Source organism: Perognathus longimembris, chromosome 4 (genome assembly GCF_023159225.1).
Source record: "Perognathus longimembris pacificus isolate PPM17 chromosome 4, ASM2315922v1, whole genome shotgun sequence".
NCBI lineage: Eukaryota > Metazoa > Chordata > Mammalia > Rodentia > Heteromyidae > Perognathus > Perognathus longimembris.
Window position 1 is genome coordinate 87,092,367 of NC_063164.1, and position 23,895 is coordinate 87,116,261.

General features: G+C 43.0%; 2 protein-coding genes and 1 long non-coding RNA gene across 3 annotated transcripts; 1 reads left to right on the forward strand and 2 right to left on the reverse strand.

Moving 5' to 3' along the window:
* Positions 1 to 361: 361 nt before the first annotated feature.
* Positions 362 to 836, reverse strand: LOC125350763. Its single transcript, XR_007210812.1, has 2 exons — positions 659 to 836; positions 362 to 574 (listed from the first exon to the last, which is right to left on the reverse strand). It is a non-coding gene; the product is annotated as an uncharacterized LOC125350763 (long non-coding RNA).
* A 4,418-nt stretch (positions 837 to 5,254) lies between these two features.
* Positions 5,255 to 7,939, forward strand: LOC125350762 (sperm motility kinase 2B-like). The gene has a single exon (XM_048345613.1). It carries the CDS (start codon positions 6,344 to 6,346, stop codon positions 7,772 to 7,774), a length of 1,431 nt encoding a protein of 476 aa, XP_048201570.1. The 5' UTR covers positions 5,255 to 6,343; the 3' UTR covers positions 7,775 to 7,939.
* A 13,926-nt stretch (positions 7,940 to 21,865) lies between these two features.
* On the reverse strand, positions 21,866 to 23,122 carry LOC125350045 (upstream-binding factor 1-like protein 1). The gene has a single exon (XM_048344301.1). It carries the CDS (start codon positions 23,075 to 23,077, stop codon positions 21,911 to 21,913), a length of 1,167 nt encoding a protein of 388 aa, XP_048200258.1. The 5' UTR covers positions 23,078 to 23,122; the 3' UTR covers positions 21,866 to 21,910.
* Between the last annotated feature and the right edge of the window lie 773 nt (positions 23,123 to 23,895).

Consider the following 23,895-nt stretch of genomic DNA (forward strand, 5'->3'; position numbering starts at 1 on the left):
TGTCTGAGTCATTTCACATGTGTGTGAGGGAGTACATCTGGGGAAATAATTTATAGAAGTAGAATTGCTAGTGTATGATTTAATGGTGAATTTAAAATTTTTCTAAAATATGAATATTCTCAGAAGCCACAGTAGTCTAGACTAGTTCATAGGTTCAAAGTGCTACTACATCATAATTCACAAAATATCTTATGCCTATTTTTTGTAGATACAAGATACATGTTAGGGATCAGGTAGTCAACAGGTGTAACAACAAAGCCTTCCTAGCATTTCATGAAGCAGGAAAAGCAGGTGGTGGAAAATTTTTTATGTCAATGTGACCAATGTGGCTAGACTATGGTGGCCAGTTGTTTAGTCAAACAGTTATCTAGTTGTTGTTGGAAAGGCATTTTTAATTTGTGGTTAATGTTTACAATCAATTGACTTTCAATAAAGCACATTACCCATCAGATGCGGGCCTCATACAATCAGTAGAAGGCCCAAAGGCCCTGTGAACAAAGACTAAAGTTCCCTTTAGAAGGACTCTTCCCAAGGCTGCAATGGAGAAACTATTCATGCTCAAGGTTCCAGAACACTGCCTTGCACATTTGTTCTCAGACTGCATCACCAACTGCATTTCCAGCCCATCAGCATGCCCCATAAGTGCTAGGCTTGCCACCTCCACAATCCCACAAGCCATTTCATGAAAATAATTTGTTCTCACAGTATCTTCCTTATTGGTTATATTTCTCTTAAGAGCTCTGACTAATACAGACAGGAGTGGTGATCCCATCAGATGAGAAAGCATGGACTGAGAAGGATCTGCATGCTGTTCCAGAGCCCCAACTCTAAAACCAAGGCTCTTCTCATCGTTCTGTCCTGCAGTATTGCTAAAACTCAAAATAAGATACATACAATGGTAGTTCCATTATGGAATACTAGTCATGTCGAATAAAGTTACCAAGAGGGTATTAAGATATTTTAATCCTTTACTTGATTTTTTTGTTGAAAAGGAAAAGTAATTAGTACTTTTTTTTTTTTAACACAACTGCAGTCTTGAAAATACATTTTTCCATTATTCCTCCTTTTAATGTTTTTTTCCCTAAGGTAGCAGATGTCCCCCTGCCCACCAAAATCTTTGTCTTCTATTTTCATTTCCTAGCCCTAAAAAATGACATCTTGATATTCACTTACATAATTTTTCTCAATTCTTCCTTTTATCCTGTATATGATGTCTATACTGAAGGGCAGCTCAGGAGCTGGGCTGAATTGGCTTGAAGAAATTCTTCTCTCTTGGATGTCAGAATGAAGAGTACATATATTATTTTTGTCATCTCTGTTTCATAATAATTTTCCCTTATGTGATATTGGAAATATTCACACTAGACAGTCTCTTAACTTTGAACTTTATAGTTTCTCTGGGTTTGAGCTTGGTCTAGAGTCAAATACACACACACACACACACACACACACACACACACACACCCCTTGGGGGGAAAAAAATCACTGGACACTAGGTCTATTTTGCCACTTAACCTGCAATTTAGGAGGAGATGGAAGGTTGATCCCTTTGATGTCTGGTTCTGTAATTGGTAGAATTCTGAGGAATTCTTTCCAGGCCTCAAGTGGAAGAGTATCCTGAAGAAAGCCGCAGCACTCTGTGTATAATACATCTTTCTGGGAAAGTTTGATGTTCAGCTCTCTATTGAATCATGAAATGTATCAAAAATAATTTATCTGCCCACACAAAGACAAAACATTTAATTCAAAAGAGTCACACCACTCATTCTGGCTTTTCTCTGTTTAGCAGAATATAAGAATCTCTTGGACTTTTCTCACCGTTCTGGCTTTGAACAGTGATCCACAGATCTCAGCCTCCCACATAGCTAGGATTACAGTGCCCATCTTAGTTTAGTATTTTTAATGTTCATCATGTTGTACCCATCAATGCTTTATTTTATGTTATATTCCATTGTGTGGACACTGCACATTTTGTTCATCCAATCGTCCCTCGACAGACTAGGCTTCTTTTTCTCTTCCTATTCTCAATGTAGACTAAAATTCTGATAAGAAGTAGTAAGACTTCAAAAGTCAGCTGCTGGGGCTGGGGATATGGCCTAGTGGCAAGAGTGCTTGCCTCGTATACATGAGGCCCTGGGTTCAATTCCCCAGCACCATATATACAGAAAATGGCCAGAAGTGGCGCTGTGGCTCAAGTGGCAGAGTGCTAGCCTTGAGCAAAAAGAAGCCAGGGACAGTGCTCAGGCCCTGAGTCCAAGCCCCAGCACTGGCCAAAAAAAAAAAAAAAAAGTCAGCTGCTGATTATCCCACAGCTGCTTCTTTCACTAGACCCTGCCTCCCGTGTGGGCTGAAGAGGTAACAACCTGGTGAGTACATTTCTTTTTTTTTTTTTTTTTTTGGCTAGTCCTGGGCCTTGGACTCAGGGCCTGAGCACTGTCCCTGGCTTCTTCCCGCTCAAGGCTAGCACTCTGCCACTTGAGCCACAGCGCCGCTTCTGGCCGTTTTCTGTATATGTGGTGCTGGGGAATCGAACCTAGGGCCTCGTGTATCCGAGGCAGGCACTCTTGCCACTAGGCTATAGCCCCAGCCCTGGTGAGTACATTTCTTATCCAACTTGTTACCTCCTCCATTTTTCTCCCACCTTCCCCTCTCCCCTGTTCCCTCAATGTTGTTTTTGATTTGAATATCTTTTATGGCCAATGATGCCGAACACTTCTTCATGTGCCTATTAATAGGGTCATTCCCATTTCCTCTTCAGAGATAAGGGCCTCATATCGAAAATATACTTAGAACCCAAAAGAACAAGGTCCTTCAAAACAAATCCTGAAAGAAACAACTACCCCTTCAATAAATGGGCTAAAGATTTATCTGTTGTATGGACAGTAAAGATCTTCTCCCAGTCTGAGGGCTTTGTGTTTATCTTGTTAGCTATGTCATTTGCTGTGCCGAGCCTTTTACAAACACCAAGCCACAGTCCCCACAGTAGGGTTGTCTACTAAATTCCTTAAAACTGAACACTATCAGCTCCATGACAGCATCCAGTTACTTGACATCTGGTGACAGAGCCTCAGAGCCAGCCAAGAGAGAAGAGCCATGACCTCAATGCCATCTGCCATGGGACAGTTCAGCCAGCCTTTCTCTTTTGCTCCCTCAGAGGCTGACTTTGACTTCAGGATAATCTCACCAACATGTATCCTACTACCACTGCCACCCAAGGGGCAATACCCACCAGGAAGGAGTCAAATTGTAATTTGAAAGTCAGATCTGGCCAGTGCCATCATTGGCCATATGGCAAGTTGTACTATCTGGCTTCTTGTCTTGATGGATGTGACTGGATTCCTAGAGGAAGGGAAGTCCATCCCCAGGTGATAGGTGTTCCTGAATCCCAAGAGACAGGGGTGGGCACATGGCCTATAGGTTACTGAACCTGTCTGTCAAGTGCTCGGAGCTTCCTGTGACCCAGCCCCCCTGGCTTGACCTTATTTAGGGTCAGGCCAGGTCAGCTCAGGCACCAGTACACCATGCCACGTGTCTCTGTGTTCATGTCCTGTCTCCTGGCTCATCTCCAGTCACCATGGCATCCCAAGTTTTTGTTTTTTCTTCCCTCTCTGGCCTGTTTCTTGCTAGTGTTAAGTGTATTTGTGGGCTGCAGGCCTTTGTAGCAACTGGCTGTATGCAGACTGCTAATGCTCTAATAAAGACTCCAAGAGTCCATCCCATCCTTCAATATGTGGCTTCTTGGATGATTTACCTATATAACAAATCAACTCAAGGCTTTCATTGGGCAGCAGAGGCCAAACTTTCCATGAGTTCATTACAGAGCGCTCCCCTCCTTAAGGAGCCTTAGAAGGGGCATTTGCTCCCTTCAGCAGCAGGTTAGCTGCCCCTCCAGGACCCTCACTGGCCACAGTACCCTCTAGCCAGCTGGACACTCTGTCCAAGTTGGGAGATCTGCCCTACCCTGGCTGGGGAGACACTAGGCAGCTTCTGCCTGTGGTGGGATGGGCCAAGGACTCTGCAAAACCATCCAGCAAGGATTGGTCTGCCAGCCTGTCTAGTGCTGAACAGGCAGAGCCTGGCATCTCCTTGTGTTCCAGCTTCACTGGCTCTGCAGTGCTAGGAAACCAGCAAATTCTGCTGAGATGCCCCTGTCCACAGTTGCTGACACCACATTGCCCATGCCAGCACCGGCTCTGCTGATCCCTCCACTTTGGTCTTTGGCAGTCTGCCCCTCACCATCCCAGGACCCTCTGGGACAAAACCAGTTTTTTTTGGGGGGGGCACTTCTGGGTGGCAGCAAATCTAGCTTTTCATTTGGAAGCCAGCAGACCACTCATACAGACTCATCGCCTGCCCCCCTGCCAACCTGGACATCTGCCGCCCAGCTCCGTTTCCCCCCCCCCACCCTGTGCTTAGGGGCCTCCTGGGCCCGGCATCTGCTCCCCCACCTGCCCATGTCTTCTAGAAAGAACTCATCGGGCCCTCGGCATCTGCTGTGCCCCAGAGGTCAGGCCACAGTGAGGCCTCTTCGCCCCAGCCTCGCTCCTAGCACAGCCACCAGCAGTGCAGCACCCTAGGCTTCACTGCAGACCTCTGATTCAGGTTAAAAAAAAGAAGAAGAAGAAGAAGAAGCAGCTGTGCCTGTGCCGCCCTCAGTCAGTAGTCAGCAGTCCTGGTACAGGGGCATCTGCTTAGGCCACTCCAGCACCTGAGGGGTCCCCAGCATCAAGATAGAGGCAGGTGCACCCTTGCAGGCTGACATTGGAGCAGCTCCTCTTCTGGGTGCAGACCTGGTGGTCATGGGAGCGGGACCTGACACTGCAGAATATCACAGCACACACTGGAAGAACCTGACCAGCAATGGCCCTGTGCTCAGAGACCTGACAGAGGCAGGACACTGAGAGAGGAAGAGACAATGCAGCTAGCTCTACCTTGCAACGACTTCAATATCCTTGACAACACATGCCTATTTTCACACAAAAAAATGAAGAGGAAAACCTCTGCCTCTAACTCTGATGGGATTGCTAGTACCAATCTAGACTTCCCATCATAAACACAACCACAGAAGTGGAGCTTTGTGTAAAAAATAAATATATGTGTGTAAAGGTATATGTGTGTATATATGCACACATACATATATGTATATATACATGGTATGTGCTTATATGACTACATTCACATATACAGTGTCATATGTGTATAATTCTACACACACACACACACACACACACACACACACACACACACACAGGCTAATAAATGCACATGGAAGTCCCTGAAAAAGAGAAAAAAGAAATACATGATATTTGAAGGAATAATGACCAAAATCTTCCCAATTTTGATTTCGGACATGAACTCTTATGTCCAAGAATTTAGCAGTTCAACGAAATTCAAATAGGATAATCTCAGAGGTCCACATGAAAACACATTCTAATTAAAGACAGAGAACCTCCAAAATCACAGAGACACAAATTCATTACACACAAGTGATCCTCAATATTATGACCGATTTCTCTTCAGGAACAAAAAAGCTATAAGACAGCCAGGGCAACAAATTTAAAGTGTTAAAGAAAAGGACATATCTTAAAAAAATTCTAAAATGAAACAAGATTTTTCTTCCTTCAAAAGGGAGAGATGAGCTGAATACCAATGGTTCAGGCCTCTAAATCTGGCTCCTCAGAAGCTGAATTGTGAGAATTGTGGTTCAAAGCCAGACTGGACCTTGTCCTCTCAGGAGCAAGTTTTAGGACACAGCTGTCCTTGAGAAGGATGGAGGCCTTTGTGCCATGCCATTGCTGGAACAAGACATAGGATATGGAGGCCACCAAGAATGGAAGCTGTTGGGCAGTGTCGCCACAGAAGCAATTCGTAAGGGACAGAAAAGTCCTCTAGAAGGTCAGAGGACATTGATCACTATCGGTTTTCGAAATGCCGCCATGATAGTGACCATAGCAACCTCAAGCCCACCAGGCATCCTTAGCAACAGTCTTCGAGGCCTAAGAGCTAGAATGTCAGCGGGTCTGTGCCAGGCTGAGATTGGTCCGTGCGCTGACTGTGACTGGTCCACTTCCTCCATGATGTTACTAGGCCCGGCTGTGATTGGTCCGTTGTGAGAGGTTCCCAAAGGGTATATAGGAAGCCGGTGGGCTCCACCCTTTGTCAGTTAGCAGTGCTGGGAGCTCTTGCGTGGTGACACACTGGACTAACTGAAAGCTAGACTGATGATTTTTTTTGGTGGGGGGGGGGGTTGTTTGGACTTTAGTATTTCTTTTTGCTTATTCTGGGTTTTCCATTATTTTATTTAGTTAATTTTAGACTTGCTACCTGCCATCGTAGCAGAAGGATGGCAAATTACAACGAATCATCCTCACGCTCCTTGAAGGACATCATCGAACAGTACCAACTCAAAGAGCTAATCGGTCATGGTACCTACGGACAAGTGAAGTTGGCTCGTCACCGACTCACAGACGTCGAGGTGGCCGTTAAAATACTCCGGAAGGCAGAGTCCTCCAGTCGTCAGATAGAGAATGAGGTGGGCATTTTAAAGACTGTACGCCACAAGCACATCATCAGGTTGTACCAGGTGATAGATAAGGGAAAGTGTGTATATCTCGTCATGGAACTGGCTACTAGGGGAAACCTCCTGGGATGGATCCGAAAATCGCGCCGCCTATATGAAGATGAGGGCAGGAGGATCTTCAAACAAATTGTAAGCGCTGTGCACTATCTACACCAGAACAGAATTGCACACCGAGACCTTAAGCCCAACAACATCCTGATGGACGATAAAGGCAATGCTAAGGTCAGTGACTTTGGTTTGAGCACCTGGTTCACCCCGGGGCAGTTGCACACGACTGTGTGTGGTGCTGTGCTATTCCGATCCCCCGAGATGTTCCTGCAAGAAAGATACGATGCCTGCAAGGTGGACATCTGGAGCTTAGGCATCCTTTTATACTTTATTATAACAGGAAGATTTCCCTTTGAGGGGAGAGATGCTATCCAGGTACGGTCACTAGTCCGGAAGGCCAAGTATATTGTTCCATATCACCTGTCTGCAAAAGGACAAAATGTAATAATCCAACTGTTAAATGTGGACCCAAACCAGAGGCCCAATACTGAACAAATAATGGAGCACCCATGGCTCAAACAGGTCGAGGAATGTTCCCTGTGCCCTGATGAGCCACTGCCAAACAAGCTGGACCCCCTCATTCTTAAAATAATGTGTGTCATGGGGTACCACCTACATGAGATCCAGAGATCTATACGGAACAGAACATTCAATGAGGCCATGGGCACATACCTTTTAATTAAAGAAAGCATAAAACAGACTGCTAGTAGTGTTGAAGTGAAAAGAGTGCCTTCAACTGTGCCACCGTGCCCAACTCCTGCAGATCTTTCCAACTTCCCTCTCCTTAAAGGAAGGACAGCCAGTTTACCTGCCCAGCTTAACACTTACACCTTGTCATCTGAATTTCAATTGTTTTTTGATAACAAGCAGTTACCTCTGAAAAGAGGCCTAAGTACCACTCTACCTGCCATTCCACTCTGCTTCCTAGAGAGGACCCCCGGTCCCAGCATAGTTCCAGGCAAGGATTCTATGGTTTCCCTTGGCTGCTCCATCTTTTTAAGTAGCAGTGAAAGATTTTCCTCTGAGCAGCCACAAGATGAGACCACAAACTGTAAATTGATTAAGAGACGGGGCTGGAGGAGATTGGCTAGCAGGATAGCCAATACTTTTCGCAGAATGTGCTCCTGTGTGCGGGCCCAAAAATAATGTCCACAGCTCAGGAACAAAGTTGTTGCAGAGAACTACTGAAAGCTATAGGACTCGGGGCTTCTTGCAGACTCTCATTGGTGTGGAAGATCAGAGAGGCAGAGGTGTGGATACAAAGAGCTACAGGAGGGAGTCGTGCAGGAAGTTCACACTGCTGTGCGCACTGCAGAGGCCTCAGTCTAGTGCAGCCAGGTGGTGTGCCAAGTGCTATGGGTTTCTCTGGGTGAAATTCCATCCGAAGGACATCTGACACTGAGCTGGTTTTTCAGAGTTAAAAGGTGAGCTGAAAGGTGGCCTGAAGCTGCCTGTACCTTCTGAACTGGGGATTTCAGCTTGAAGCCTTACTTACACATGACACCACTTCACCTAACAACCCCTAATCATTTTTCTGAGTTCTCAAGCACGAACAGTGAGTTTAGTGAGTATTGCCCTAAATCCAGGAGTCAAGGGTCCTAGGATGGGTCTTAGTTTTACTCAAAGCAGTAGTGTAACATTTATGCTCAAAGATTTACCTTCTCTGACTACCAAATGAGATTGAGATTGCAACCCACTTAGCATTTAAGGAAAGGAAGGATGATGGGAGGAATATTTGAATTTTTAGGTGAATTTCCTGGTTCTTTGTAGGTAACAAGAGACAAGAACTGGATGAAGCCTGTACTGGGCTGTGGGAGATTTGCTAATGTGGGTGTAAACAGCTGCAAGAGGAATTATGCAGTAAGTTTATACTGCATGTTCTCTGCACATCCATCAGAAGCATCTGGCTCCTCTTTCTTTCTAGATAGTGGTAAAATAGAGGCATGCCCACTGGAGGAAAATGCCCTTCCCTCTTGGAAGCCTCATAATTGGACCAAAGTCTATTTTGAGGAGGCGATGGGGCAGCATAGGGGTGGCTAGCAAGGTAGCTACCACTCTTCTCAGAATATGCTGCTGAATGCAGGCCCAGGAGCAGAACAGTTCTAGTGAAAGCCCTAAACGGTATCAAAGATAATAGCAATGGAGAGCCAGAGGACCTGTTATTGGGATGTGAAAGATTTACAAGGAGTATACTCAACAAAGAATTGTAGGAGGAACCCATGCATGGAGATTCGAATGCTGTGTGCCCAACAATGCTATCAGTCCAGCACAGAAGGGAGCTGTGTCAACTGCCTTAGGTTTCCCCAAGAGGAATCCAGACAAGGGGCACCTAGTACTGCACTGATTAAACTGAATTTGCAGTTATTAAAGCATGTAATTTCTGGTTCATTGCCCCAGAGCCTTGCATCTGCAAGGCAATTTCACTATTACTTTATTTTTATTTTTTTAATATTTATTTTTATTTTATTTTTTGGCCAGTCCTGGGGCTTGGACTCAGGGCCTGAGCACTGTCCCTGGCTTCTTTTGCTCAAGGCTAGCACTCTGCCACTTGAGGCACAGCGCCACTTCTGGTTGTTTTTTGTATATGTGGTGCTGGAGAATTGAACCCAGGGCTTCATGTATACAAGGCAAGCACTCTTGCCACTAGGCCATATCCCCAGCCCCTGCACCCTAGTCTTTAAAAATATAATTTGATTTATTTTATTCTAATCTTTATTATTCTGCAAGAGTCTTATTATGTAGCCAAGGATGATCCTAACATCATAATTCTACTATGTAATCTCCCAAGTGTTGGGATTGCAGGTGTGCACCTCCATGTGGGCCATTATACTATTACTTGCACTTTTCCTTAAGGTCTAAAACTTCAAATTCTTCCTTTTTTATTTTGTTTCATCTAGCCTCGCATTGTGATTCTTGTGTATTTGCCTGTTGGGAAGCTGACATTTGTCTTGAATGATTTAAAACCTTATTTTATTATGATTTTTTAATATTTATTTTTGGTAAGTATAATTTTTCTTGTTATTACAAAGATGGTATACAGATGGGTTAAAGCTACATGAGGCAGGTAAAGAGGTAAATCTTATTTAAAAAAATTAAAATGTATATATTTACTAATATCTCTAAGAGGAAAAAAAACATTATGAGAATAAAAGTGTTTGGAGGCTGGGGTGGTGGCACACACTGTTGACATGACTTCACCTCTATCCAGAACAATATAGTCCCAGGCATGTGTGAGTTAAATGAAAACAAATAAAAGTAAAAAATGATCCATTACAGCTCAGGTGTGGAAGAGTTAGGACACTCTTGTACAGATATTGACCATTCCTGCATGTCTGGTGCTGATGGAATCTGTCACCTTCTTCTAACATAAAATAGCATTACCATATGACCGGGCAATTTTATTGCTTGTTAAATACCCAAAAGAACTGAAAACAAAAACTGACATACTTGTATGCCAGTGATAACATCAGCAATGTTCACAAGGGTCAAGAATTGGAAAGAAATGGAGTATCCATCAGATGAATAGGTTTATAATATATGAGGTATGTATAAAATGGATTATGACTCATTCACAAAAATGCTGCAACTCATATGTCCTCTGTCATGGGTAGACACAAAAAGAGAATGGTATGCTATTTATGTGAAATATATTGAATAAACAATTTCATGAGAGCAAAAGGTAGGTTAAAAGTTTCTGGGACAGGCCCGTGGGGGTGATTATTATTCAATGATTATTGAATGTATTCTGTTAGTATTGAAAAGAGGTTGGAATATAGGGGTAATGATTGCAAAGCAGTGTGGGTATAATTAATGTCACTAATTCATATACCTGCCTAGAAAGCATGAGGCCCTGAGTTCAATCCCTAAGCACATCCGAAAATTGTGAAATCTTCCCTCTGTCACCCACCTTGAATGGTACCTACTGTTCTGATTGTATACCTCAGAGAAAACAGAAAATGCTGGGTGCTTTGCGGATCTCAGGTGCTTTTACTTCTAATCCATTATTTGAATATCTGCTGTTGAGTAAAGGAAATCTTGTATATTATAATGAAGGGCAATGCCTGCAGTTCTAACTCAGGATGCCAAAGCAGGAATAGCTCTATGCATTCCAAGCTACATAGGGAGATCATGTCTTGATCCCCGTGCTGGCTACCAAAACCAGAGGAACAAATGGCTGCAAGCAATTACAAGTGGGAGATAGGTTTCAGATCACATGAGATATAAGTGGGATCTGTTGCAGGTCTCCTTCAGTGTGGAGAGGTGCATTTCCCCACCCCCTGAGCAGAAGTCAGGGAATGCACTAGAAACCAAATCTGTGGCAGAACAACCTGCCCCAGAACAGACACATAGCAGAACACAAACAACAGGCACACATCTCAACCTCAGGCACTAAGGCAGGGATGAAGCATTGCTAGAACTTGGTGAATACTCTTTACTTTTTAAAATTATAGGCTGTTATGGCAAGAATTTCTTATACTTTTCATTCCTAAAATATGCTAAGATGTTGGGGCCTGTGGTGATTTGACCACCTAATTGACAGCTGTGAGGTCATTCTCTAGGGTCCTGGCTGCCTTGAATACTGAACTAGCAGCTAGCAGCCAACTGCACTGGTGCTACAGCAAAAGCTGCTGGGAATGCTCCATGGACACTTAGAGGAAGGAACATGACAACTGCTGATGTTTGCTTCCAAAGCATGAACCCAGCTCCTGAAGATACTGAAGTCAGATTGCACCAGACATTTTGCCATCACCACCCTCAGTGAACTCTAGATGCTCTGGCCCTTCAGGATGTCTGTGACTTGTGCAAGCCAAGTCCTTTATTTTTAGAAGAGACTGACACAACCCTTATGTGGCTGTATGAGCAAGCTATTCATCTCAACTTTCAAGCCAGGTAGGAGATAGTCTTCAGTGCTGCCCCTTGGTGTTGCAACCTTAGGTCACCTAAAATGCTTCTCTCAAGTGGCCTTTTTTTTTTTTTTTTTTGGCCAGTCCTGGGCCTTGGACTCAGGCCTGAGCACTGTCCCTGGCTTCTTCCCGCTCAAGGCTAGCACTCTGCCACTTGAGCCACAGCGCCGCTTCTGGCCGTTTTCTGTATATGTGGTGCTGGGGAATCGAACCTAGGGCCTCGTGTATTCGAGGCAGGCACTCTTGCCACTAGGCTATATCCCCAGACCTCAAGTGGCCTTTTGTTTTTTTTAACCTTCTTTTGATTTTAATCAGTACTGAAGCTAAGTGAGTAACAGGAAGAAAAGAGACAAGCAGTGGCAGATGCAAAAGTAGTGATGGGGTAGCCAGAACTTTCCAGAAGGCACAGAGCTGTCAGTTGCTTATCTGAGCCAGCAATAGAAATAGTACTGGGGATGACACTACCCAACCTTCCGGAGTTGTAGTGGTCACAATGACCAAAGTAAATGCAACAAAAAGTGATGCATACAATCTGGGACAACAGAGAGAAATAAGATGGGGCAAACTGCTGAGGCTAAAAAAAATACTCTGAAAAGCCAGAGAGATATAAATTGTAGGCCCTAATCGTGAGAAGAGAGCTGTCCTATATGCATGTCCAGTGCTGTGAAAAACCCCAGTCCCGACCCCAAAGGGCACAGGACTTCTACCACTTAGCCTCCACTGAGAAAGTACCCTGTTTGAAACCCTGGAGGGACTCTTGCCACACTGAAGCTACCAAGTATCCGAGCCCTAAACCCTCAAATGGGGTCGTTGCAGCACAATGCTATATGCCAAGCACTGTGAATCTCAGTACCAGAGATGTAGGAACTGTAACACTTGTTTTGGGGGAAATAAGGATCCTGGTGCCTCAGGCCTACAAGGACTGAGATAAGAAGGCATCACTTGGGCTGGGGATATGGCCTAGTGGCAAGAGTGCCTGCCTCATATACATGAGGCCCTGGGTTCGATTCCCCAACACCACATATACAGAAAATGGCCAGAAGTGGCGCTGTGGCTCAAGTGGCAGAGTGCTAGCCTTGAGCAAAAAGAAGCCAGGGACAGTGCTCAGGCCCTGAGTCCAAGCCCCAGGACTGGCCAAAAAAAAAAAAAAAGAAGGCATCACTTGCTACTGTCCAGGTGCTTATACTGTTGTTAAGGGTTTCAAATCCCTTCCAAGGCCCTAAAAATGTTGAAGGTGATTCTCCTCACCTACCTATTTGAATACAGCAAAAAATCCCCAGCCAGATAGTATATAACAACAGAAATATGCAAAAGAATATAAGTGTGAAACTCTGAACATTACTAGATCTACTAGAAGATTGTTCTGTTTGTCACAAATTGTAGTTTCTGAAAGCACTCAAATATCGTTGACTTTTTTTTAAAAAAAGGTCAATGTCCTCCAAATACAAAAGAGGAAAAATATTCCCCTCAAATCCTTTATATGCAAGAGAGAAAGAGGAGAGAGGATGAGAGGAAGAAGGGAGGGAAGAAGGGAGAGAGGAAGAGGAAGAGGGAGAGGGAGAGAGAGAATTAAACCAGCATAAATTACTACTGATGAAGAGAAGGTCTTGTATTATGTGCAGCCCTCCTGTGTGCATGCTCTTCAAGAGTGACTACTACTGGCTGTGCCCACAAAGTTCTCCCCTGTTCACTAGGCTCGTAACACAAGGGAAAAAGAAAAAGTCAGTGCACAACCTATCAGTTCTCCCAAGGCTGCACAGCCCAAGGGGTCACAGGATGAAGGCCCATCACAACAGAGGTTGACAGTTTCATGTCTCTTTAGATTACTGGATATTACCGGATGCTCGCAAAACGTTCCTCATCTACTAGAAGATTTTGGTCATGTCAGCTTGGATTTAGTATTTATGTGGATTACTTTTCCTTATTTATTCTTTTAGTATACCCTTTTATAACTCAGTACTGTGGTTTTCTTTGCTAATTAAAAAAAACACCCTTGTATCATTCTAAACATGTTTATTTTTTTCTGTACTACAACTTCTGTTTTTAAAAGTTTTTTGTGGGATTTTTTTTTTCTAATGATGTGGCCTGACCACTGTCTCAGAGGATTTATTCAGTTCTGCCACTTGAGCCACAGCTCAACTTCTAGCTTCTCTCTTCTTTTTGGTGGTTAATTGAAGAGTCTCAAGCAAAGCCCCACAGGACTAGGGGGGCTGAAATCTGAGGATCTCGGTTTATAGCTAGCCTGAGCAGGAAAGTTCGTGAGACTATTATCTCCCAATTCATCACCAAAAGGCTAGGAGTGGTAGAGCTCTAGCACTGAGCAGAACAGGACAAGTTCAAGCCCCAGGCTGGCTACATACACACACAAGTCTCCTGGACATTCCTGCTTGGGCTGGCTTTGAACCATGGTCCTCCGATTTTCGCCGCCTGGGTAGCTAGGATTTACAGGCATGAGCCACCAGCCTCTGGCTTATTTTAATATTTTTAATTAGCTCTTTCTTGTCTTCTTCCACATTGCTTTTTTTCCCCCATGGGCCACAATCTCTGCTTGGCCGGGGTACTGTTTTATAGGTTTTATTTTAAATTTTTTTTTTATTAAGGATGATGTTTTATGGCTTTAACTACAGCTCTACTTCTAGCTTTTTTTCTGGTTCATTGGACATAAGAGTCTCAAGTTCTTTTCTGGGCAGTCTGTCTTCAAACCATGATCCTCAGATTCCAGCTTCCTGAGTAGCTAGGATTATATACATGAACCAAAAACACATTGCTCATTTAAAAACTTGAATATGTTCTTTTTTCCACATTTTTCTTTTTAATTTTTTGCTTCTCTTATTTTTATGTATGTGCTAGTCCTGGGGCTGTATCCTGGGGGATACAGTGCCAGAGCTTTTTGTTCAAGACTAGTGCTGTATCACAGGACCCATGTTTAAAATTGTAGCTTTTATTTTTTTGGTAGTGGTTTAGAAATGACTTTCTTGGACTCTCCAGCTTAAGCTGACCTTGAACTGTGATAATATTTCAGCCTCCTGAGTACATAGTATAAAATGTGTGAGCCACCAAATTCATGACTCACTGAACACTGTGTTGTTGACTTTTTCTTTTTATCCTTTTTAGTTTATTTATTGCTCATTTATTTGTTTATTTAGTGTGTGTGTGAGAGAGAGAGAGAGAGAGAGAGACTGCAGAGAGCATATAGAGAGAGCACACAGAGCACAGAGAGAGAAAGAGAACAGGACCTGGGGCTTGAACTCGGGGTCTAGGCACTGTCCCAGAGATATCTTAGCTCATTTCTGCCACTCGACCCACAGCAAAAATTCCACCTCTTTTTGGTTTTGGTGGTTAATTGGAGATTAGAGTATCCTGCAAATGACAGCACAACTTGGGAAGCTGAAATCTGAACTTCCTGGTTCAACGCTAGTCAGGACAGGAAAGTCCAAAAGACTCATCTCCAACTAACCACCATACAGCTGAGAGTGAAAATGTTAGCCTTGAGTTAAACAGCAAAAGTTGAAGCACCAGGAATGGGTTTACACACACACACACACACACACACACACACACACACACACACACACACACTTTCCTCCTTGGGTTGGCCTTTAAAAGTATCCTCAGATTAGGATTACAGGTGTGAGCCATCAATACTTGTTTCCTTTAATCCACTATCACTGGGTTTTCTTTTCTCCTATCCTTTTTTTTTTTTTTTCAGATGTTATTTCATTGTTTTTGGTTGTGCTTGTCCTTGGGCTTGAACTCTGGGACTGGGTGCTGTCACTTTCACAGAAAGTGTTTGCCCAGTTCTGCCATTTCCAACTTAACTTCCAGTGGGTTTGTTCTGGTGGTTAACTGGAGATAATTGGAGATAAGTCTCATGCAAATCCAAGCATGACCCAGGAAGCTAAAATCTGAGGATCACCTTTAGAAATCTGCCAGGCGACAAGTCCTTGAGACTCTTATCTCCAATTGACCACTGAAAAGCTGGAGTGCTAGAGCTCTATGCTTGAACAAAATAGCACAAGTTCAAGCCCCAGGATGCCAAACACTCACACACACATACTTTCTTGCTTGGGCTGGTTTTGAATCATGATCCTCATCTTTCAGCCTCTCTTCTTCCACTCACCTTCGTATTTCTTTTTTTTTTTTTTGGCCACTCCTGGGCCTTGGACTCAGGGCCTGAGCACTGTCCCTGGCTTCTTTTTGCTCAAGGCTAGCACTCTGCCACTTGAGCCACAGCGCCACTTCTGGCCGTTTTCTGTATATGTGGTGCTGGGGAATCGAACCCAGGGCCTCATGTATACGAGGCAGGCACTCTTGCCACTAGGCCATATCCCCAGCCCCCCCTTTTTTTTTTTAACCTTCATATTTCTTTATTGTTTTCTATTTGTAGTTTTTAGTGTTCCTGTGGCTTGACCTCTTACTCAGGGAGCTGTTTCTTAGCTTTTTTACTCAAGACTGGTACTTTACCACTTCACCCACAGCTCCACTTCCAGCCTTGTGCTGGGTAGCTGGAGATAAGAATCTCAAGCACTTTCCTTGTCCTGGCTGACTTCACACAGCAATCCTCAGATGTTAGACTCTTGTGTAGCTGGGATTACACACACCACCAAAAATCCTTGGCTCACTTAAAAATTGTAATATGTGCTTCTTTCAACCTTCCATTGCTCACTTTTTTTTTTTTTTTTTTTTTTTTTGCTTTTTCAATGTGTGCTGGTTCAGGGGCTACAAACTGGGCTTCAAGTGTTGCTCCAGAGATTTTTGTTCAACACTAGTGCTCTATTACATGAGACACACCTCCACATTTAGTGCTTTTTTTTTTCATATGTGTGGTCTATTAGAGATAAGAGTCCCATGGATGTTTCTGCCTAGGTTAGCCTTGAACCATGAGCCTCAGATACCGGCCTCCTGAGTAGCTAGTAAAACATGTGTGAGACATCAATGATTGACTCATTTAATACTCTCTCCCAGGCTCATTCTTCTTCTACCTTTCTTTGCATGTATTTACTTTATTCTCTCTCTCTCTCTCTCTCTCTCTCTCTCTCTCTGTATGTGTGTGTGTGTGTGTGTGTGTGTGTGTGTGGTTGTCCAGTTTGGTTTCAGATCTTGCCCCAGAGAATTTGTGCTCAGTTCTGCCACTTGAACCATAGCTCAACTTCCAGCTTTATTCTTTATTCTTGGTGGTTAAAGAGTATCATGCAGAGCCCAATGCAACTCTGAAAAGCTGAAATCTAAGAATGAAGGTTTGAAGCTAGCCTGGGCAGCAAAGTCCATATACTCTTATCTCTAGCTAACCACCAGAAATTGGAGAGTAGGAGAGCTTTATCCTTGAGCAAAACACTGCAAGTTGAAGCACCAGGACTGGTGGACTGGTGTGCGTACGTGCGTGCTCACAAGTGCGCATACACACACATACACGTCTTATGGACTTTCCTCCTTGGGTAGCCTTTAAATAGTATCCTCAGAATTCAGCCCCCAAGTACCTAGGACTACAGATGTGAGTCACCAATGGTTCTGTTATGGATGCTTTCTTCTCTTCTTCTACCCTTCTTTTCATTTATTTATTTCATTATTTTGGTGTATGCTGGTGCTGGAGCTAGTCTGTGAGACAATTATATATAATCACCTAAAAGCTAACCCCAGGATCCTACACCCCCCAAATCTCCTTGACTTTCCTACATGGGATGGCCTTTATACTACTTCCTCATATTTCTGCCTCTTAGGTTACTAGAATTACAGGCAAGAGCAACAACCAAGCACAGGGTTTTCTAATTCCAACTTTTTTGGGGGGAGGGGGAGCCGGCGGGCCTGAGGCTGCATGTCTAACCAAGGGCACTCTTCATAGCTTCCTCATTGAAGGCTGATGCTTTACAACTTTAACCAGAGCTTCATTTCTGACTTTTTTTTCTGGTTAGTTGGAGATGAGAGTCTCATGCATTTATAAGCCCAATCTTGGTTTCAAACCACAATCCTCAGATTTCAGCCTTCTGAGTAGCTAGGATTACTCACGTGAACCAAAAACTTGAGGTTCATTTTGAAACTTTAATTGGATTTTCTTGCACTTTTTCTCAATTTCTACTTTTTTTTATTTCCTTGTGTATACTGGTTCTAGGACTAAATATGAGAACCTAAATGCTGTCCCAAGCTTTTTATTCAAGACTAGCACTTTACCCCATGAGCATAACTTGTGACTTGTTTTTTTCTGGTGGCTAATCAGAGATGAGTCCATGGACTCTTCTGCCTGGGGTGGCCATCAACTGTGATCCTCAGATTTGAGCCTCCCTTATGGCTATGATCTAAGGTGCATACCACCTATCCTTGGATACTTCTGTTATTGGCTCTTTTTTTTTTTAATTCTTTTCCCACCCTTTTATTTATTCTATTCTTTTTCTGTATGCTGATCCAAGAGCTTGATCTCAAGGTCTGGGTGCTGGCCCAGAAATAGTTTTTGTCATTTCTGCCATTGGAGCCACAACTCAACCTCTTGCTCTTTTTTTTTTTTAAACTGTTTTTTTGTCTTTTCTTTTTTGGTACTGGGGATCGAACCCAGGACATTGCACTTGCTAGGCAAGCGCTTTACCAATGAACTATATCCTAGTTCCATCCTCCTCTTTTCTTTTCCTTTTTTCTTTTTGGTGGTTAATTGGAGATAAAAGTATAAGATTATCATGCAAAGCAGTGTGAAGGTTCCTAAGAAGGCTAAACATAGAACTTCCCTATGACCCAGCAGCCCCACTTTTGGGCATCTACCCAAGAGACTACATGCAAGACCACACTAAAACCACCAGCACAACTATGTTCATTGCAGCACAATTTGTCATTGCTAAATCATGGAACCAACCTAGATGCCCCTCAATAGACGATTGTATCAGGAAAACATGGTACATATACACAATGGAATACACAGAAGGAATACACCAGAAGGAATGACACTGCCTCATTTGTAAGGAAATGGAAGGACTTGGAAAAAATTATATTAAGTGAAGTAACCCAGACCCAAAGAAACATAAACCCTATGGTGTCCCTCATGGGGAATAGCTAGTACAAGATTAGGACAGTCATGGTAGAAGATCAAAATACCCCAATAGCTGCACCCATATGATCACATAAGATAATGCCAACTCAAATGAACTCCACATTATGGAGACAAGAGTTATATCACTGTTGTTAACTATTATCATCATCCCATGTGAAACCGTAACTTTTTTATTTTTTTATTATTTTTTTCTTGTCTGTTTGTTTGATCGTTTTGTTCAGTTTTGTTTCTCTTGTATTCCCTTCCTGTGGTTGTACCCCCGCTACCACTGTATCTCATCTGAATACCCTGGATTCTGTTTATATGGGTATTCGAACTGGGGAAGGGAAAGGGGATACCAAAATTGAGAGACAAAGGACAAAAAGACAAACCATTCCAAAAGCAATACCTACAAAAACATTTGGTGTAAATAAACTGCACAACTTGGGGGGAGACGATAAGTGGGAGGGGGAGGGGGGAATGAGGGAGGAGGTAACAAGTTGAACGAGAAATGTATTCACGGGGCTGGGGATATGGCCTTAGTGGCAAGAGAGCTTGCCTTGTATACATGAGGCCCTGGGTTCGATTCCCCAGCACCACATATACAGAAAACGGCCAGAAGTGGCGCTGTGGCTCAAGTGGTAGAGTGCTAGCCTTGAGCAAAAGGAAGCCAGGGACAGTGCTCAGGCCCTGATTCCAAGGCCCAGGACTGGCAAAGAAAAAAACAAAAACAAAAAACAAACAAACAAAAAAAGAGAAATGTATTCACTGCCTTACATATGAATCTGTTTATTTGTTTTGCTGTCCCTGGCTTCTTTTTGCTCAAGGCTAGCACTCTGCCACTTGAGCCACAGTGCCACTTCTGGCCATTTTCTCTATATGTGGTGCTGGGGAATCAAACCCAGAGCTTCAGGTATATGAGGCAAGCACTCTTGCCCCTATGCCATATTCCCATCCCTTCCGGCTTTTTTCTATATATATGGTGCTGAGGAATCTAACCCAAGGCTTCATGTATGCAAGGCTTACACTTTACCACTAGGCCATATTCCCAGCCCCTTACATATGAATCTGTAACCCCTCTGTACCACACTTTGACAATAAAGAAAAAAGTTTAATTAAAATGAAACAAAACAAAACAAAAATGATCCTCAGATTTCGGCCTTCTAAATAGCTAGGATTGCACATATCAATAACCTGTGACTCATTTGGCTCTTTCTCCCATCTTTTAAAATTTGTGCTTTATTTATTTATTTATTTATTGTAAATTTTTATGATGGACCTGAGGTTTCAACTCTTGGGCTAGGTGCTGTCCCAGAGCTTTCTGTCTAAGACTAGCACTCTACAACATGAGCCAAATCTCAGGTTATGTTTATTTTTTTTTAGGTGGTAAATAAGGCATAAAAGTCTTATGGACTCTTCTGTCTGGACTGGCCTTGAACTATGATCCTCAGACTTCATCCTCTGGAATAGCTGATATAATGTGTGAGCCACCAATCCTTGACTCAATTAAAACCTCTGTCACTGGATCTTCCTTCTCTTCTTCTACCCTTCTTTTTTTCATTATTTTATTTCTTCTATGCTGGTACTGAGGCTTGAACTCAGGATCTGGGTATGTCCCAGAAAGTGTTTGCCCAGGTCTTCCACTCGAGCCACAGTTCAACTTCCAGCCTTTTAAAATATATTGTGGGGTGGCTAATTGGAGATAAGTGCCTCGTGCAAAGCCCAGTATGACTAGGAGGCTGGAATAGGATTATTTTTCTAAGTCATAATTTGGAGTTGATTTTGCTTAGCATCATCTTATGTGATCATATGTACATAGTTACTGAGCTATTGTGATCTTCTCCTAGTACTGTCCTATATGTGTACTAATTATTACCAATGAGGGAAACCATAGAATCTATTCGTTGAATCTGGCTCACTTCACTGAATATGATTTTTTCCCTAGTCTTTCATTTTCCTTATGAATGGGGTAATGTCATTCTTTCTGATAGAAGCATAGAATTCCATTGTGTATATGTACCACGTTTTCTTAATCCATTCATCTACTAAGGGGCATCTGGGTTGCTTCCATAATTTAGCGATGGTAAATTGTGCTGCAATGAACATAGTTGTACTGGTAGCTTTAGTGTGGTCTTGCTTGTAATTCTTTGGGTAGATGCCCAAAAGTGATGCTGCTGGGTTATAGGAGAGCCTTTTGAGGACCTCCACACTGCTTTCCAGAGTGGCTGAACAAGTATACACTCCCAGCAACAGTGTAGTAGGGTTCTCTTTTGGCATATGTGCTGCTGAAGTGAGCACTAGGGCTCTCTTTTGGCCACATCCTCACCAGCATCTGTTATTATTAGTTTTCTTGATAATGGCCTTCTTACTGGGGTGAGGTAGAATTTCAATGTTGTTGTGATTTTCATTTCTCAATATGCTGTAAATCAACGGTAAAACTTGGGGCAGGAAGGGGAGGGGAGGGAATTGGAGAGGGTGGAAGGTGGAAGAAAAATGAGGGAGAAGGTAATAAGTTTGAAACAAAATGTACTCACAGGGGCTGGGAATGTGGCTTAGCAGTAGAGTGCTAAGTTTTTCAACATCAAACATGTACTGCCTACATACTGAAATGATTGTAAAAATTGTAAAAATTATTACAAAAATAGAGTTCAGATTGAAATTACAGTGAGTTACCAGATTGTAGAAAAGGATTATTTTTCATAAACTCTTAAGAACTCTACTTCTTGTTTTTTGTTGGTTAATTAGTGATATGCTTATCTTATCTCATGGACTTTCCTGCCCAGGTTGGCTCTGAACTTTTGACCTCAACTTCCTAGTGGCTAGGATTAACAGGTATAACAAACCTTTGCTATTTGGCAAATTAGCACTTTGAAATAGGCTTTCATGAACCTGGTTTGCTTTTTATCTTTTGGTAGTATGGGGTTTGGAACTCAGGACCTTGTATTTGATAGAAAAGTTTTGTTTTTTTTTTTCAGAAAACTTTCAATAGCAAGGTACAAATGGCCTTAAGGGGAAGGGGAAGGGGGAGGGGGAGGGGGAGGGGGAGAAGGAGGAGGAGAGCTGTGGCTCTAATGGTAGAGTGTCATATTAGTGAAAAATCAAAGCAAGAGACCAATACTCAGAGTTACAGCCCTAACACTGACACAAAAACACACAGGCCCACATACATGCAGAAAACACAACATAAGAAATAACATAACAAAACAGACATTTTAATAACTATTTAAAATGTATGTGACAGCACATTTTCGTGGTTAATATAAAAAATCCTTCCCATCACAACACTATTCTTACTATTGTACACAAAAGCTTTGGAAGTAGAAAGAAAACATGTTAACAATTGTCAACCATTTAGTATCATCACAAGGTTCAGATAGAGTCTAAGCTTGAGGATTTCCCTGAAAATGCATCATCGTCTCCATTGGTGGAATCTGAGCTGCTGCTCCCTTCAGCCTCTTCAATTTCCTCCTTCATGTTCTGTTTTGATTCCTGTGAGCCACCATAGTTGATCTTCACAGTCTCTGACCAGTCCAGTCTTGGAGCCCGTGATACATAATCATCTTCAGGTGAATCACTGGGATATTTGCCTGGTGTGGACTGCACATCTGATCGTGTGAGCTTGGGGTTCGAGCCTCCTGTCAGACTCAAGTTCTTTCTCTTGCCATAGGTGGCCACTGCCTCTCTGTAAGCTGCATATTCTTTAGGTGACAATGTCTTGAGCCAGAGATCCAAGTCCACCCTGTATTGTTTCTGCAGCATCTCAGCTAGGTTCTTATAATGTTCCTTCAGACTCTGTGGAACTCGCTGCCAGCGCCGGCTGATCTCCACCATGCGCTCTCTCAGAGGCAGGTGCTGAAGCTCCTGACTGGACCAGGAATCTTGGTGAAATTTGTGATATGCATTCATGGGGGGTTTCTTGGGCTCTCCATGAAATTTCACCTCCATAGAGAATTCCTCTGTTTTTGGAGGAAGCCTGACAATCTTGGAAACACCTGATGTCTTGTAAACCTGTACTAGATCAGGGTGGTCTTCCCTGAATCGAACCAGCTTTTCCTTAAACTCCTGTTTCTCCTTCTGGAAGTCCCGAATGTATGACTGCTTTATGTGCTCTGGAAGCTGCTTGTATTTCTTGGACAGGACCTTGGCCAGCTCCTGGTTACTCATCTTAGGGTACTTTTGGGAGTATTTGGCCCACTTCTCTTTGTAAAATCGGATGTAAGCAGTCAGTGGCCTTTTGGGGAAATCTGGATGTTTTTCGTATTCTTTGTTTCTGTTGGGATTTTTAATACGTTCTTTGGCCTCTTGGACTAAATCTGACAGTGTGCGGTACTTCCTCAACTTGTTGGAAATCTCCAACCATTTGACTTTGCACATTTCTCCAGAAAAATGTTTAAAAGCTACTTTCCCCCAGTCCAGACATGTCTGGGCTTTTTTGAAAGTTAGGTTGTCGTCAAATGGGAGGTTCTTCTCCATATGGTCCAGCAGCATCAAGATGTCTTTTTTGGACCAGTAGCATTGGCCATGAAATGACGCCATTTCCAGGTTGAGTGCTGACTCACTGATGATCTCTTAGCTATGTGACTATTTCAAGAGGCCCTCAAACTTCTTCACTCTCTGTACTGAAGAGAAGACTTGTTTAGTCAAGTCCTGTGTATCTGAGGAGAAAGAGAAAGTTACTTACCTTCATTGGTATAATAGGAAAAAATCCTATCTCTTACAATATGTCCCTTATATAATCTTTTATCCTTTTTTTTTGGGGGGGGGGCAGTTCTGGCACTTGAACTCAGGGTCTTAGCACTGTCCCTGGCTTATTTTTGCTCAATAGTAGCACTCTACCTCTTGAGCCACAGCAAAACTTCCTTTTTTTTTTCCTGCTTATATAATACTGAGGAATTGAACCCAGGGCTTTGTGCATGCTAGGGAAGTCCTCTACCACTAAGCCACATTCCCAGCTCCCCCCTTATATAATCTTAATCCTGTAAATGAACAAATACCTGACCTAGTTTACATACCACAGCTTGCTTTTTATATTCTGTAACTATAATATTCCACCTCTTCGTAACCCCACTGTAGGCTCCTTCCATAAAAATCTCAGAAGAACCTACCTTAAGTAGAACTAATACCCTGTCAGCCTCTCACTCAAATTTTACAACAAATAAAAGTCCCTGGGCCAGGGTGCCCAAGGCTCATGGCTGTGATGCTATATACTCAGGAGGCTGAAATCTGAGGAATATGGTTCTATGCTAGCCTGGGTAAGAAAGTCTGTGAGACTCTTCTTGAGAGTCTGTGAGATTCTTATCTTCAATTAAGCAGCAAAGAGCCAGAAATAGAGCTGTGGCTCAAGTAGAGTGTTA